Source organism: Lygodium microphyllum, chromosome 24 (assembly GCF_053477565.2).
Source record: "Lygodium microphyllum isolate KBCC chromosome 24, Lygodium_microphyllum_v1.1.10, whole genome shotgun sequence".
Classification (NCBI taxonomy): domain Eukaryota; kingdom Viridiplantae; phylum Streptophyta; class Polypodiopsida; order Schizaeales; family Lygodiaceae; genus Lygodium; species Lygodium microphyllum.
In genome coordinates, this window is record NC_141158.1 from 136,371,743 (window position 1) to 136,389,141 (window position 17,399).

Here is a 17,399-nt window from a genome sequence, read left to right on the forward strand (position 1 = left end):
TAATTCTCAGACTACCTTATTTGCTAATTTGGATACTAGTGCACTCCATTGTGAAACCAATGGGTAAAGAGAAGGCGCTACTAATAGTACAATTCTAGATCTTTTGAGTGTATACACAATTTCAAAACCACAAATATGGAACATACACTTACATCTCCTTTAATTTGCATACAATAATACACCACACCCAACTACTCAAAAACACATTTTGAAATCATTTACGGATATAGATTGCCTACACCTATTACATCATTATCGAATAAAGTTAAAGCTGCTGATGATATTGCCAATACACATGCTACTATTTTTACTCAAGTTAAAGATATGATTGCAAAAGCCCAGCAATCATACACTAAATAAGCTAATAAGAAAATAAAAGCCATGAGTTTCAATGTTGGTGATTATGTTTTGTTACGCATTGAAAAGTGTTGAGAAACACCATGTTGTTAAATTAACATCTAGGTTTATGGATCTTTCAAAATAATTCACAAGATAAATGTCAATGCATTTAAATTAGAATTACCCAAATATTGGAAGATCCATAATACATTTCATATTAGTTTATTACGACATTTTAGGGGCCAATTACCCATCCTCCCTGTCTATGAAAACCCTCATTTGTTAGAAGAAGAAACTGAAATCCTTGAACCTGAAACTATTCTAGAGACTGACTTTATGACCACTAGAACTGGCCCGCAGATATTCTAGATATTTGGTTAAGTTTAAAAATCATATTGGTGAAAAGGCCCAATGGATGCACACCCGCGACAAGTGCTTACCTCTCACTACTGGCTCCACATTGAGCTAATAGCAATTGAGGACAATTGCTATCCTATCTTGGGGGTATGATACTAGGAGGTATATTTCACAATGGATTTCCGTAAAACTATTTATTTGCCGGGGCTTATACATAAGGAGGATTCATTGTGTGAGAAGTTGACATGTACGCCTGTCATTTTCGGGTGTTAGATTAATTTAATGTGCACGTGGGTGATTTCATAGAGGGCGATTCCATAAAATACATATTAAATTAATGAACGTTTACGAGTTAGAGTGCACACTCGAATTAAATTAAGATCAAGACAGAGTTCCTACATGTTTAATTGTTTTGTAGCTGAAGACTACTAGATATTCACTTTTGTTGGGTTTAATTTAATCATTTTCTAACAATTGTGAATGCTTCAGTTAATGTGTAGAGCAGGCAATGGTGATATTAGGTAGTACCGGGCGATGGCGTAAATCCAAATGCCTAGAAGAATTACTATTGTGATGGGTGCACGCCTTATCACTAAATATGTAGCGCCAATATTTATTTAAGCGCGCTTTATTATCTTGTATGCGTATAAGTACTTAGTTAGTTATTTCATTATTTGATATTTGTATTTGGGCAAACACAAACGCAAAAGTATGCTATTTGTAAAGTGGGCTATTTTTGAGCTTGAAGATAAATAAATCTATAAATACATGCCTTGTGAAGTGCTCACGCAAGGCATGGGGGGAGATTGCACCCAATTTGTCTCTTTTGTCTCATGTCGGGCAAATTTGCTTTTGCTTCGTACTTGAAACTATGAAAGTTTGTAGAGTTCTTTGTTCTTGGGGACCTTTCAACATTCACTACACACGTGTACAACATCCGATCTGTGCACCAATTAGAATAACTATTAAGAATAAAACAATCATTATCCTTGCACGTCGAAAAAATAAACTATCTTTTAATTTTTTTTACGAAGTATAGCATATTTTTCAGTGAACGAGTGTACTGCAGTTTTATGATAAAAACATATTGTTCTCATTAGTATTAATAGACACTATGAAGAAACAAAGTTAGGAGGTATCCTCCAGGACTTCTAAAAGAAGGAAAACTCTGGCTTCTAAAAAACATCTCTAAAACTATTTGCTGCAATTTGGTATGACATAGAAAAATTCAAATAATCTTGGGCGATAGAATGTGAAAGTATCATTGAAAGACTAACAATGTGCGTATCCTATGGTATAGTCACAATGTGACATCATACTGTCAACTCGTAAAAAAACGACCCATTTATAAAAGAAATACAAGTTATAATGGCTTTGTCAAGTACTATTCTCATCCTTGCATGCCAACAATAGGGAGTCAATATAATAATAACTAAATGCATGGTATCACTCTTACCAGACTACATAAAATGAATTCTCAATGCAAAGCTATTATAGCTTCAACTATTGAGCATCATTGATACATCTATCTCGGTTTGCAAAACAATAAGAGCGATTGTGAATGGAACCTTGGGCTGTTGATCTATTCTTGATAGCCCTCTAGTCTCTTTGAATGATGGATCACTTTCATAGCCATCTACTAGAATTGACTTAACTACATTTTATATTGCGGATGTGTTTGCTTTCAACATGCTATATAATCTACTAAACCAGAGGTACATGGCTATAACAGAATATCCACATCCAAGGATAGGGCTTTGCATCCTCAACAGGCAATTCATCGAAAGGATTATAGAGCTCCATCGTAAAAGCTCTCTATTCGACCCAATGTTGCAAGTAGATCATGAGAATGAAAGATATTATAGTTTGCTCGAAAATGTAGTCGAGCCAAGCATGACAAAGAGTCGATTATAATGAATTCACATGTATCATATTATGGAATAATAACTGTCTCATTGAAAGAACAACGATGTTCAGGATGAACGACTTGCGTGCAAGAACCTCACCCTGCCTAGATATCACCTTGAAAAATGCAGTGTTTCCGTTCTTATTCCAACTTGACCATGGCACCTCTGACAAAAAAAAATGTGAACGTTTGAAATCAGGATTAGTGACTCGAAATACATCTGCATACATATTCTCCTTTCGGCATTCTCCACGTATTTAAAAATCTACAAACATACTTTGCTTTGAAACACGATGCATATCTAAACACTATCAATAAAAGTGCAAGATAATAAACATGTAAGAATTGCATATAGAACTTCAAACTCCTTTATCGGGCTGCACATGTCAACCTAGTTATATTATTAATGTGATCACATGTGCAAAGCAAATCTCTATGGGTTCCCAACCGTGCTCGAGAGAACTCGTTAGGAACCTCTCGAGGTGGTGGGAACAGGTCCATAAAATACGCGCGCAAAGCAAATCTCTTTGGGTTGCTGAAACTCGTCGGGAACCATGAAGGTGGTGGGAACAGGTCCATAAAATACGCGCGCTCCTAAAACCACCCTTCTGACGGTCATGGTTTCCGGATGATACGTGGCAGACGCGTCATGGGAGCTTGAAATACGAGAGCGGCAATATGTTAGGAACACGGGGGAAAGAGACTGAGAAATAGAGAGAATGGAGCTGCCCGTTATAGATCTGGAGGCCTACCTTCGGCACAGGGGGCGGCTTGAAGCTTCCGGCGATGGCCCTTCCGCTGCAGGAGGCCACGGTGATGGTGATGAGGAGGTGCAGAAGATGTGTGAGAGGGTGTCGCATAGCCTGCGCGAGACGGGAGTGGTGCTGGTTCGAGACCCGCGCTGCCACATGGAAGACAACGACAGGTTCCTTGACATGATGGAGTCTTTCTTTGAAAGCTCTGATGAATTTAAGAGAGAGCAAGAACGCCCCCTTTTGCACTATCAGGTACTACTCAAGGGACACGACGTTGCAAATCGTCATGACTTTCAAGCTGATCTCTCTGTAATGTATCTCTCTCACTCAGGTAGGTGTAACACCGGGAGGTGTAGAGATGCCTCGCAGTGCTTTGGACAAGGAGATGGAGAAACAGGCACTGCAGCTTCCAGTGGATTCTCGGCCTTCGTTACCGACTGGACCAGATCGCAAATGGCGCTACATGTGGAGGATAGGGCCACGTCCGGCTACAACAAGATTCAAAGTGAGTAATGTTCAAAACCCTCTTTTTATTTGGATTCCCTGTGAGATAACATAGATCTGTTTCAAGCTGTGTATGCTTTGATTTCATCTTTCTTTTCCCTATTAACAAGAAAGGTAGCCGAACTGTACCTCACAAAGGCTTTAGTGCAACTAATCCTTCTGTGTGAATGGAGGAATCAACAATAACTCCTAGCACTTGCAGTGGGAACTAAAGCTCCAGAATTTTGTCCATTTATGAACTACCATAAACTTGCATTTGGCACTTCCGTTTCTGCCAGCATGACCTTAGTCTGTTGTGATTTAGCTATGGAAGGTAGCTTTGTGATTGAGCCAATTCATCGCTCGGCTGCCATTACAAGTTACCATATATATTATCACATCCTAAATTGACCATTGTGAACACCTGGGTGGAACCCTTCTTGTTTAGCTTGCTATCTTGGCTGATGATTGTGAACAAATGGAGAGATTCTGCCAGGCTGCTCTATGAAGCTACTTCCTCAAATCCTCAAATGAATTTCAATTGAGCTTGGCTCTAAAGAACTCAAGCTTGAGGGGGAAAAAAAACCATTTGGGCAGGCCTATCTTAAACCCTCTCTATCAAAGACCAATTCAATAAAAAATTATTACTTGAAACTAAATGTACTTGTGATTATTCTAGTCTTTATTTTTGACTTATGCTTTGAAGATTTTATAGCGAGAGAGCATTGATGTAACTGAAATATGTGAAATTCCAATTGTCAACATACTACATTGTATTAAGTGGTGAGAGCAACTTCACACATTTAAAAAGAAAAAACAATGATCACATTCTCATGTGTCTCTTATTTAAGATAAGATGGCAAACAACTTTTGGCAATATTTAGTAAACCAAAGAAGAAAATCTAATGAAGGCTATCCTTTTATAATTGACCGTCCTTTCAAACATAAGAAGTTCCTTATTGAAAATGCCTTTAATAACCTATAGATCTCAATAATTGAAAATGAAACAATTAATCTCAAAACATTTCTAGGATTGAGATTCAAAAAAATCTAGATTGAATCAAGCCAATAGTCTCTTAAATGCACAACGTAGTTAAAGATAAGACAAGATAAAGGGAGAAACAATCCTTTGAACTTAATGCAATGGCAATATAGATGTGTACTAGGAGAATGGTTGCCAACAGCAAGTCCAAGTTACACACTCAAGGTCCAAGCACAATTCTCCACTCTTGTTGTAGAAATGAGCAACAAGAATGGAAGATTGGAGTACATATAGGCCTTAGGGTAAGACTCGAGACAAATGAGGTAGCCCTAAATGTGTCACCTAAATTTCCATAAAGGTGCCAAAAAACAAGCCTAATCAATAGCCAAGATCCATGAAACATGCATTTCTAATATCCTCTCTTAGATCTTGGGGGGTCCATGCAATAAAATAAATAATAATGGGAAATACAAGTCCTTAGGAACCATCACCATATCCCATATCACATTAATGATATGCCACAATAAAAATGCTTCCAAACTCTAGCTCTTGGTTATAAGTCCTTGTCGAGAAGATTGTGAGTGTGCAATGGAAGATAATGACGAACATGTAGAGAGAAGGGAAGAGAGAGACAAGAGAAGGGAAGAGAGAGACAAGATGAATGCAGAGAATGAATGAATTGAACTATAATGATTTGAGAAACAAAGTTGAATACAAGGCTACACTAATAAGCCCTTACATGTTGGTATTGTCAAAAAAATGACTAAGAGACTAGAAAGACAATAGGGTTTGCAGGGAGAAACACAAAGTGTGTATGGCAAACACTAGGAAAAAAGAGAAACTCAAAAACACAAGAACATGGCGATGATGCACTGAATCATGGTATGAGGAGAAAAGTTGATACAATGGAGCCGAAGCTTAGAAGATGACTGCACTATCGTGTTTGACTCAAGTGGTAGCACTTGTGGGGAATTTGCTCAGTGAAGGGAGCGAAACATTTCTTTAGGCAGTGGGCTATCAAAGTAAATCTTTGGTAGGAGGAGGACAGCTATAGAGGGAGTAAACCGTTGTCCTCAGATGTTGGGGAGATGGCCTAGGCAGCAAATGCAAATGCTTGAGGCTTGACTGTTGAAAATGCAAATGTTTGATGGGAATCGCCAGGAGAAGGGTACAACGAGTGTGCAAAGTGCAGCCACCAGCTCGTAGTGACAATGAAAAATGCTGATGCTAGGATGGAGGGATGCCGTTAGTTGTAGGAAAACTCTAGCAAGTAGCCAAACGTAGAGTGTAGGCTGATGCTTGATGGATAAAGGTAGTTGCTAGCTGTGTAGGATTGACGCCAAGATGTGGGCAGCCAAATGCAGAGTGTAGGCTAGCCTAGTATGATGCCAAGATGTGAGGTCGCCATGTTGGAGGAGAGAGATGGATGCCCACCACGAACCATAATGTTTGCCTGAAGGGATGTGAGGGCAGTGGAGATATAGGGGAGAGAAGAAAAGACTATTGGAGTGATGGAAGAAGAGGGTTGAAGAATGATTGAAGTGGATGGTGTTGAAGAATATGAAGCAATGGCTTGTTTATAGGTATAAGTTGTCGAAGGTGGTGCACCATTGAGTGGGTGTCCATTGGAAAAGTGGCCACAATGAGGACACTAGCCGTTTTTGGGGTTGTCGGTGCAAAACCCTAAATGAAGTGCTTAAATTGAAGAAGTGGTTTCTCAACAGGTATGTGTCCATGAGGGTGTTGGAATGAGCAAAAAGATTTTGAAATAGTAGGCTGACTACAAGAGTGGGGACAATTGAAGCATGAAAGGGTAGGTTATGGGTGGTAGTTATTAATAGTTGAGCACACCCAAAATTTGTTGATCGATTGTAGTAAGGAAAAGTGAAAATGTTGTTCGACATGATACGAGTGCCATGAATGCTTGATTACTCGCAAAAAACCAACTTGCCAGCTTGCCATGTAGTTCAAAACAAAATGCACTCTTCTTGAGATAGTGTGAACACAACTGGGAAATAATTGATCAAGCTAGAAATTGAAACGCACATGTATGAAAGGCTATCACATCTCTGTCTTCGTTAGACTTTGATGAAGCTCATAACCAGGAGATGAACAACATGAATACAAGAAATTAATACTCTTTGCTTGTATCCAAGGAGTGGTTGAATGTCACATAGATGTGTATTTTTAATGCCTAGCTTTGGCATTAAGTTGTGCACATGTGAAGTGTAAGCTAGTGAAGTCATGGTGATGGCTTAAGTGCCCTAGGTGAACAATGAGTGACATTGGCAAAAATTATGTAAAGTTATGTTGGATAGGTACTTGTGGGTGCTTGGTGTCAGTTTGGATTTAGGATACCAATTGGGCCATTAAAATGTCTTGTGGCAACATTGGGACTAGGCATTAATTAATTAATTAATGCTAGTTCTAGGCCAATTAATGTTTGGATCAAATCAATATTCAATGGGGGTTAGCACATTAAATATGAATGGACATAAGTCAATTTTTGGGTAGGGACAAGTGAATAATTAATTAATTTTCAGAAATTAAGTGCTAATAAATAAATAATTAATGCCAAAAATTGCAGGTAGAAGATTGTCACTTGGCAAGCTTTCCCATGCAAGCTTGGGGAAGGTTGATTGGGGTTGGTAGAGGTCGGTCCCAACCATTTGGAGGTTGAGAGGGGAAAGAGGCGCTACTGGATTAGCTTTGAGACAGCATTGATTATGTAGCGTGACAAGATAGGGATAGTAGGTTAGGCAACGATATTAGAATAGGGCTTGTTGTTGAGCTAAAAATGCGCTACAAATTGATTAATTCTCTAAAACAGCCCCAAAACATATAAATTATCAAACTTTCATTAAAAAGGAGTGTCTGTGTTCCATAAGCGAAACCCTAATTTGGGAGGATCCACTCATCTATAAGTAGATAGGCTGCCCACCACTAAGTCTATTGCAAATTATTGGTGCTTTTCTTGTGCTGTCCACACCCCTTTTGGCGGATATCTTAGTTTGAGGTTGCTGTCCATCAGTTGGCATGTAGTTTGAGGTTACTGTCCACTAGTTGGCACCTCCTATTACTGGCGACTGTTTTCTAGCTTGCTGCCATCACCCATAGATTGTGTTTTGCTTCTATCGGCCTTCTCTACAAGTGTCACCTGTTGTTGGCACCATCATCCCCACTTGGATTTATTGTCTAGCATTGTCATATAACTTGCCATGACATTAGATTTGCCATGTTTTGTTGTAGTAATTGTCACTTGTATCATCTTGACAGTTTTTAGTCTATTGCCTACTCTTTTGAGTTGTCTAGTTTCATTTGACATTGATCCAGAGTAGATAGGGAATCCAAAAACTCATAAGTGATGGCCTTTGGGGAATCAAAAAAAGAGCGAGTATTTGCCAATATTGCTAAAGACGGTATCTAGGATTGGGGTTGTGTTTGAAACAAGAAGTAGGCAGCCACCAAAGGTAGCCTTTTGAGGTTGAGTAGAAGATGGATGTGAGGGAGGGATATCACAAACGATCTCCTCGATGTTTGTGGTTGAATGTCATACAAGGGAGAACGGATGTGCAGTTCATGTGGAGCTAGTAGTTAACAAACATTGCTTTGCAAGAGAGCGGACTCTAAAAATGAGGGTATTCTACAACCTTTGTTTGTCAATAGAATGGATTGCAAAGCTGACAGTTGTGGAAGCTAGTGAACATGAAGATGAGTAGGGAAAGCCTCCGTTGCTTGTTGTGGCAATCTCTAGAAGGGCTTATTGTCAATGTCTTGATTTGCTTGAAAGAGCTTACTGCATATCGTAGGCATCTTATTTGCCTTGAGCATAGAACTTCAATTGCTGATGTAGGATGATTTGTGTCAACTAGAATGGCTTGTTGGCAGCAGTGATCGATGGTAACAATCCGAGGTGGAGTGACCTAATTTGCTGCAATAGATGCATCTCCTGTCCATGCTGCTGCAATGTGAAGGGAAGAAGCCATGATGTTGGTGTGGCAAACTTGAATGGGAGAGTGGGATGGAAAGAAAGAATAAAGGTCGCAATATAATGGAGTGAACAAAAATTGAGGATCTTTAGGTAAAAGAGCACCTATGCTTTGATACCATGCAAAGGCATCAAACAAATGGCTTTGTTACTTGTAAAGTAATGGTAGGGTTTGCAGTAGAGCGTAAAAGTAATGGTAGGGTTTGTAGTGGAGACAACAAGCTTTACAACAAATCAAATACTAGTAGTGAATGAACTTAGAAATTGAGAGAATGAATGAATGTTGAATGAAATACAATGATTATACAATGACCCTAGGCCTCTGTATCTTTAGGTTTGGGCTGAGGTGATTCGAGGGGCGATGATGTTGGAATGGCTCAAGATGACCGCATTGTCCCAATTGATGAAGGGCGGCAGCACCTATGGAAGGAGTGAGCACTGTGGAGGAAGTGCAATGTAAAGAAATACGCAGACACAGAAACACAAATAACAATCGCATGACAAAGCACAAATTGATTAAAAAAAAACTCAGTTAGGGTTAGGGTAACTCAGAGACAATGAACACAGAAAATAACTGAAGTGATATAACTGCTGAATATACAATGCCCATGCAGCAAACAAATACGAACTCTTGCATCTCAAGGATTAGGGTAGGGGTAATGAGCCGGAGAGTGTGTTGTACTCCAAACGGATCCGGAATCGCAGCAAGGCAGCCTTCGGATGTCAAACACCAGCAAACGCAGCAGTGAGAAGCTGGATCTGATGTAGACAACAGTGAGGAGAGAGACTAGAAACATAGTGAAAGATGACGACGAAAACCAGAAGAATAACAGTCCTAATCTGTGAGCACGAGTGATTCGTTTTTCCTCCCAACCTCGCCTAGATAAGTGCTGGCAACTCTCTCTTTCCGTTTCCTCTGCCAATCGTCCACTTTAGGTGAGTCCTACTATTGGACTCTCTTACTTTCTAGGCTCCCCTTAACCCCGTTCGGGCGCCCAAGAGCCTGGACGGTCATCTTCGTGCGTATTCCCCTAGATTTACCTTAATGTCACATTAAATGTCACTTTAATGTCACATTCAATATTTGTGACCTTAACGTTACATTAAATATCACTTTTAATGTCACATTAATGTCACATTTCCTTTCCCTTAAGAATCGGTTTCGTTCTCGAAAACGATACTTGGAAGGTCTAACTGTAAATCGGGAAACCTTTTCTTTAAAGTACTTACTCACTCCCATGTTGAGCTTTCTTCTGAACAATCTTTTCACTTAACCAAACATTTTTGATAAATAGTATTCCTCGTTCGTCTATTACGAACATTTAATATTCTTTCTGGTTTATGTGGATTAGATTGGTCATTGAATAGCTCCTCAATGTCATCATTTAAGATTAAATTATCCAAATCACCCAGCTTCTTCCTTAATTTACTTGTATGAAAAACTGGATGTATTTTACTACTAGCAGGTAGTTGGAGCTTGTAAGCCAATTCTCCCACCTTTTTAAGTATTATGAAAGGACCACAATACCTTGGTGAAAGCTTTGGACATTGTCCCTTTTTCATAGTTTAAGTTTGTTCAGGCACCTTAAGATAGACCAATTCTCCTTCTTCAAAGGAGATGTCTCTTCGGTGAGGATCTGCATATGCTCTAGCTCGATTTTGAGCCTTTTTAATATTTTCTTGAGCAAATTTTAACATACTATTCATATCCTCCAAAAAGTTTTTAGCTGCCTGAACCTTTTCCTTATGCAGTCCTACTGCAAAAGGAGCTCTGGGCTGAAACCCATACAATAACATAAATGGACTATATCCAGTGGAAGAGTGCTTGGCACTATTATATGCAAACTCTGCTATCGGTAAATACTCTTCCCAATTAGTTTGCCTTTTACTTACATATGCCCTAAGCATATCTTCAAGAATTTGGTTAACCCTTTCAGTTTGCCCATCCGTTTGCGGATGATCCGTCGTACTCATGCTAAGTTTAGTATCCAATTTCCTAAATACCGCACGTCAAAATTGGCTATCAAATTTTCTATCCTGATCAAAAACTATATTTGCCGGAAGACCATACAATCGGTATATGTTCTCTACGAACAATCTAGCCAATTCTGGTGTTTTAACATCAGTTGAAGTTGGAATGAACCTAGCCATTTTGGTTAACCTATCTACAATCACCCACACAGAGTCGTGCCCCCTCTGTGTTCTAGGTAAAGCAACAATAAAGTCCATGGAGATACTCTCCCATTTTCTCGAAGGAATTTCTAGTGGATGGAGAAGTCCTCCCATTTTCAATCTTTCAGCTTTATTAACCTGGCATTTATTACATTTGACCACATAGTCAAGGACGTCCTTATTCATTCCAGGCCAATAGAACTGCCTTTTAATAAGACTATAAGTCTTATTAACTCCTGGATGTCCTGCGCTAGGGGTATCATGACACTCAAAGAGTATCTGGCGCCTTATTTCTGTATCTTTCGGGACACATATCCTACCCTTGTAGAGTAAATAACCATTATCAATGGTAAAATTCTTCCACTTGAATCTAGTTTGAGCAACCCTTGATGCTCCATTTCCTTGTTGAACATCGTCAGATATTCCTTTCTCAGTAGAAGCACTTTCATTTGGATCCCCATTTTTTATTGCTTCCCATATGTTGGAATATGCCGGATCAACCTGGCATTTCTCTTTTAAAGATTCAAGTAAGTTGGAAGTGAACTGAGTAAAACTCAATTCATTAATGATGGGTATTCTGCTGAGTGTATCAGCTACTATATTATACTTTCCTTTTCTATATCTTATCTCATAGTCGAACTCTTGGAGGAGTTCGGCCCATTTGGCTTTACGCCCATGTAAATCCGGTTGATCATTAAGTCACTTAATGCTTTCATGATCCGATAAAATCAAAAGTTTGGCACCGTACAGATAGTGTCTCCATTTCTTCATTGCATGTACTATTGCATACAGCTCCCTCTCATAAACAGAATAATTCTGTTTTGCACGGTCTAATTTCTTGCTTTCAAAAGCAACTGGTCGACCTTCTTGTAATAAGACCGCGCCTATCGCCTTACCACTGGCATCAGCTTCAACCACAAACGGTTTATTGGGATCCCCAATTAATAATACTGGAGCTGTAGCAATAGCTACCTTAAGTTTTTGAAAACTTTCATTTTGGTCTGTTTCCCAATTAAAACTTTTTCCTTTCCCTTTAAGTTGGTCTGTCATTGGAACAGCTATTTTGGCATAATCTCGAATGAATCTACGATAAAATCCAGATAAACCTAGGAAGATCTGCAGCTCTTTCAGGTTCCTTGGAGGTGGCCATTCAAGAATTGCCCTTACTTTTTGTGGATCCATGTTGATTCCCTCTTTCGAGATAATATGCCCCAAATATTTGACCTCTTGTGCAAAGAATTCACATTTAGTTTTCTTCACATAAAGGGAATGTGTTCTTAATAGTTGGAATACTAATTGTAAGTGTTCCAAATGTTCTTCTCTTGATTTACTAAAGATCAAGATATCATCCAAGAAGACTACGACAAAATGTCCTAGATAGGGCCGTAAAACACTATTCATCAGCTTCATAAAGGTAGCTGGTGCATTAGTGAGGCCAAAAGGCATCACTAAAAAATCATAATGCCCGTATCTAGTACGAAATGCTGTCTTAGGAACATCTTGTGCCTTAATTCTTACTTGGTGATAACCTGATCTTAAATCTATCTCTGTGAAGAATTTTGCCCCTTGTAATTGATCAAAAAGGTCTTCCATTCTGGGCATAGGAAATTTATTCTTCACTGTTATTTTATTAAGTGCTCTATAGTCAACACAAAGTCGCATAGAACCATCTTTTTTCTTTACCAATAAAATTGGTGAAGCCCAAGGTGAATTATTGGGTTGAATAAACCCTTTATCAAGGTAATCCTTAATTTGTCTTTCAACTTCTTGGTGCTACGTTTCACTTAAACTATACGGTGGTTTAGAAATAGGGTGTGTATCCTTATTTATATCAATTGGGTGATTTATATCACCCCTATCTGGTGGAAGGCCACTTGGTAAATCAGAAGGAAACACATCTTTAAAATCATCTAACAAACTACTTAATTCATTATTAACATTCAACTCACAAGCATAAGAAAATTGTTGCTTTATATTACAGAAAGTAAAAGTGTTCTGTACAGGAAGAGACCATAACATATATACCTCACAAACTTCCTTCTTTATCAGCTTCTGAACTTCAGTAGAACACATCAAAGGATTATCAGATACTTTATGTTCACCTTGAATGACAAAAGTCTTACCATCCCTTTCAAATTCCAGTGTATTATGGTGATAACTACGTTTTAAGGATGGTTCCAATCCCCATAGCCACTCCCTCCCTAGAGCAATATTAGCTCTTTCCATGTTCATAATTTGGAAATCAAGTTTATCTTTATATCCTTGAATCTCAATTTCCAAATTGGATACCATTGTATCCTATATTTTATTGTCTTGGCCTTGCATCATACGAACAACATATTGATGCCCACTCTTTTGTTGGGGAAGTTTCAATTTTTTGACAAGTGCATAATTAATAAAATTATGTGTAGCAGAGTCATCAATCATGACTCTAACCCTCTTTCCGGCTATCAATCCATGTACTCTAAGTAAATCATGTGGCCCAAAAGTAGGTTGCCACATAGAAGTTGACATACAACACTTAGGTTGTACATCCATGTGCAAGACCTCTAAAGATTTGTACTTTTCATGCCCCTTTAATTCTAAGGTCTGCACTACATGGATTTGTTTTTCTTTTCCCTTGCCCTTGTCCTTATCCTTTCCTTTGTCTTCCCCTTTTTTCTTTTGAGGGCAATTCCAAGCAGCATGGTTAGGGGATAGGCAATTGAAACACAACTTTTCTTTTTTGGCCTTATCAAAGTCATCAGGACTTAACTTTGGCCTCACATATGGTTTCTTTTCAAAAGGTTGCTTTTTACCCTTAAAGAATGGCATTTTCCTTTTAAATTTGCCCATAAATTTTGAGGTTTCCAATTCCTTAGACTTGGGCTCCGTATCAGTGAGACTAGTGAGTGTACCTGGACGCATACTATCTTCATGAATTAATGCAAATTTAATTGCCTCTTCCAGCGTCTTAGGTGAACTCCTTTTTACTTTTTTTACAGGCTTTGTCTAGTCCCCTAATGAATCCTCTTGTTTTTTGGAATTCATCTATTCCTTCCAATTTGAGGATTATCTCACGATATTCCTCCAGATATGTCAGCAGGGGTCTTCCCTTTTGTCTGACATAATCCCAATCTTCCCAATTTCTTTCCATTTCATTTTCAAGAAGGAATTCTTTCAAAAAGACGGATTAAAATTGAGCCCAAGTTTCAGGTATTTGATTTGTCTCCTTTAAAGTTCGCCACCACTTATATGCTTTGGGCCCCAAAGTTAAAATAGCCTCCAGTGCTTGGAGATGTGGTGGGGTATTTTTAAGTTTATGTAAATCTTCCCATTTTTGGAGGAAATTAAAGATTGTATCTTTATTCCTATCTTTTTCCTCCCCGTGAAATTGAGGTGGTTTCATATCCTTTAGAACTGGATTATCTCTCAATTTATGGTGGGGTTGGGGTTCCTTAGGATCTCGCATAGTCACATCTAAATCTTTCGATGAAGATGGGACATTCGAGGTTTCTATCTTATTTTTATCTCTTTCTAACAATAAAGTTAATTGAGATTTTATTTCAGTGAGTGTTTGGGTTAAAAATTCCATTTAAACCCCTTGAGCTTGCACACGAGCAGTAAGATCATCAAATTGCTCTCGTGTAGCAAAAAATTCTTCCCACTGTTCTTCTTGCATGACTGGTTCCTGGGGATCTACCATAGGGTGGTCCCCAGAACTAGAACCTTCCATTACTCTCTCTTTCCCTTTTTCTGCCATTAATACATTGGAATTGGAAAGCAAAGATAAGAAATTTGCATACAAAATAAAGTACTTCCCTGGTTTTAATGGCAAGGCAGTTGCTGCTGGATTTATTAGTAAGTCCGAAGAGTGAGGAACAATCCTTATTTTCCGGACTAGACCAGTTACTTGGACCACCAATATGTCTTTTATATGTGACAAATCTGGCTGATTTCAGTCCGTCGGTGGCGATTCAAATGCTGGTACTTATCCTCACAACTACAACAGTCGTCTTTATGTTTTGTTGCGCAGCTTCTTCATATCTCGCCTCACAGCTGACGCAGCTGACGCCTTGGACATTGCGCCTTTCGTTGACCAGAAACGGAGTCTTTTTTGTCTCACACTGGGTCGTTCTGCAGGCGTTGACTAGAAACGGTATCTTTTTTGTCTCACGCTAGGTCGTTCTTTAGGCGTTGACCTGAGACGAATCCCCTTTTCGCCTCACGCCAGTCGTTTCACAAAATGTTACTTACGTGACGTGGCACACCACATATAACTTCTTTGAAATGGTTTTTGTCGATTAATGAATGGCGGGTGAGCCTCACGCGACTGGCATCCTGGCGGGCAACTTGTCGACTGAAACGCTGGCGGGCGAGCCTCACGCGACTGGCATCCTGGCGGGCAACTCGTCGACTGAAACGCTGGCGGGCGAGCCTCACGCAACTGGCATCCTGGCGGGCAACTCGTCGACTGAAACGAACCACGAGACCATTGATGAAGAACTCCACAAATCCACACGACACTACCTGTCGGCTTTGATACCAATGAAAGATGACGACGAAAACCAGAAGAAAAACAATCCTAATCTGTGAGCACGAGTGATTCGTTTTTCCTCCCAACCTCACCTAGATAAGTGCTGGCAACTCTCTTTCTGTTTTCTCTGCCAGCCGTCCACTTTAGGTGAGTCCTACTATTCTTGGACTCTCTTACTTTCTAGGCTTCCCTTAACCCCGTTCGGGCGCCCAAGAGCCCGGACGGTCATCCTCGTGCGTGTTCCCCTAGATTTACCTTAATGTCACATTAAATGCCACTTTAATGTCACATTCAATATTTGTGACCTTAACGTTACATTAAATATCACTTTTAATGTCACATTAATGTCACACATAGGCTGTAGGAGAGAGAGAGAGACTAAAAAGGTAGGCATGACAGCTTGCAGGAGAGAGAAAGACTAAAAACGCAGGCAAAGCAGCTTGCAGGAGAAAACTGCCAAACGCAGGTTGGGCAGCTTGGTGACAGCCTGCAGAAGTTGGGTAACAGCTGGAGGAGAGAGACAACTGCCAAATGCAGGCTGTAGATGACATGGTAGGTAGTACGGCAGCAGGTTTGTGCAGGAATAGTAGTTGTTTGGTTGGGATCAGCTCCAAACTGCGAGAAGAGGGCTGGAAATCAGGTGCCAACTAATGTAGACAGCAATGGACAGCTTCGGCTGAGATGTCCTCCGCGAATGGGGTGTGGGCAGCAAGCTGAAACACTTGGAATTTGCAAAAACGAGATTGTGAGCTGAATGGAGGGTAGCATACATATTTATAGAAAGTTTGGGCCCTCCCAAGTGGGTTTGTGCTTATGGGACATAGAAACTCTCTAGGATCACGTTTTTTTTAAATAAACCGGGTTTCTTCATTAATTAAGCAAGTTTTGGGGCTGTTTAAGTAAAGCTAATGCATTTTTAGCTCAACATGAAACACAGTCCTTTGAGTAGGGGGATGTCAAAGAAGAACATTTGATAGATGTGGACAGTAGTGAAGGGAGCAAAACACGGTCTTGTGTATTTGATGTGATGAAGTAACCTTTAGGGGCAGCAGCAGTTTAAAAACAAAAAAACAAGCATATAGCACCTCCTTGTGGGGTGGGTGGCAGTGAACAGGAGGATAAACAGTGAAAAGGAAGAAGGCAGCACCTTGGAGAGATGGTGACTGCAGCAGCTGGTGGGTGACAGCCTCTAGAAGGGGTACAACCTGAAAACGCAGATGGGCAGCAGGTCTTGTGTATTGTGTGGCGGCTGGGTGGTAGCTCTGGCAGTGTGGATGGGAGCTCCAAGTGACTTCAAGGCAAGCAGCAGTTCTAGATATTGACAACATCCATCAAATGTCAAGGGAGAGGAAAGCTGATAAGAGGAGTGATCTTTGGGAATGAATTTGTGAGAATGATGTGGGAAAGAGTGTAACAATAGGAGAAATAACAAAAACGCAGGCAGCTCCCTGCAGAGAGATGGTGATTGCAGCAGCAGATGGACAACCACCAAACTTGAAAATGCAGATGGGTGGCAGGTCGTGTACTAGATGGCAGCCCCAGTAGTGTAGGCGGGAGCCCTAGGTGACTCCAAGGCAGGTGGCAGCTTTAGACAAGGACAACATCCACGAGACATTAGGGGAGAGGAAAGCTGATGCCATGATGGAGATGAGGAGTGATCTTTAAGAATGAATGTGAGAGAATGATCTGAGAGTTAGAAGAAAGTGTTTGGGATGCTCATGTCCTTTTATAGGGGGTTTTGGGGCATTTGTCCTACTGTGCACAAACAAATCATTGTAACATAAATAAGGCTTTTTGGGGCTCTTTTTAAGGAGCGTTAATGCATGATAATTAAGTGTTAATGCAAGCGTTGATTCTGGTGGTTCAGCAATAGTCACTTTGCTAATTGATATCTAACACAT

General features: G+C 39.9%; 1 protein-coding gene across 3 annotated transcripts in view; it reads left to right on the plus strand.

Moving 5' to 3' along the window:
• Positions 1-3,199: 3,199 nt before the first annotated feature.
• LOC148015708 (2-oxoglutarate (2OG) and Fe(II)-dependent oxygenase superfamily protein) overlaps positions 3,200-17,399 on the plus strand; it is a 59,455-nt gene continuing 45,255 nt past the window's right edge. Inside the window, exons 1-2 of one of the 3 annotated variants that reach the window (XM_087665862.1) lie at positions 3,200-3,609; positions 3,689-3,862. In XM_087665862.1, coding sequence (XP_087521988.1) covers positions 3,322-3,609; positions 3,689-3,862 — 462 coding nt within the window. In that variant the 5' untranslated portion in view covers positions 3,200-3,321. The remainder of the gene's footprint in view (positions 3,610-3,688; positions 3,863-17,399) is intronic. The other 2 variants (XM_087665863.1, XM_087665864.1) reach the window with 2 other exon arrangements.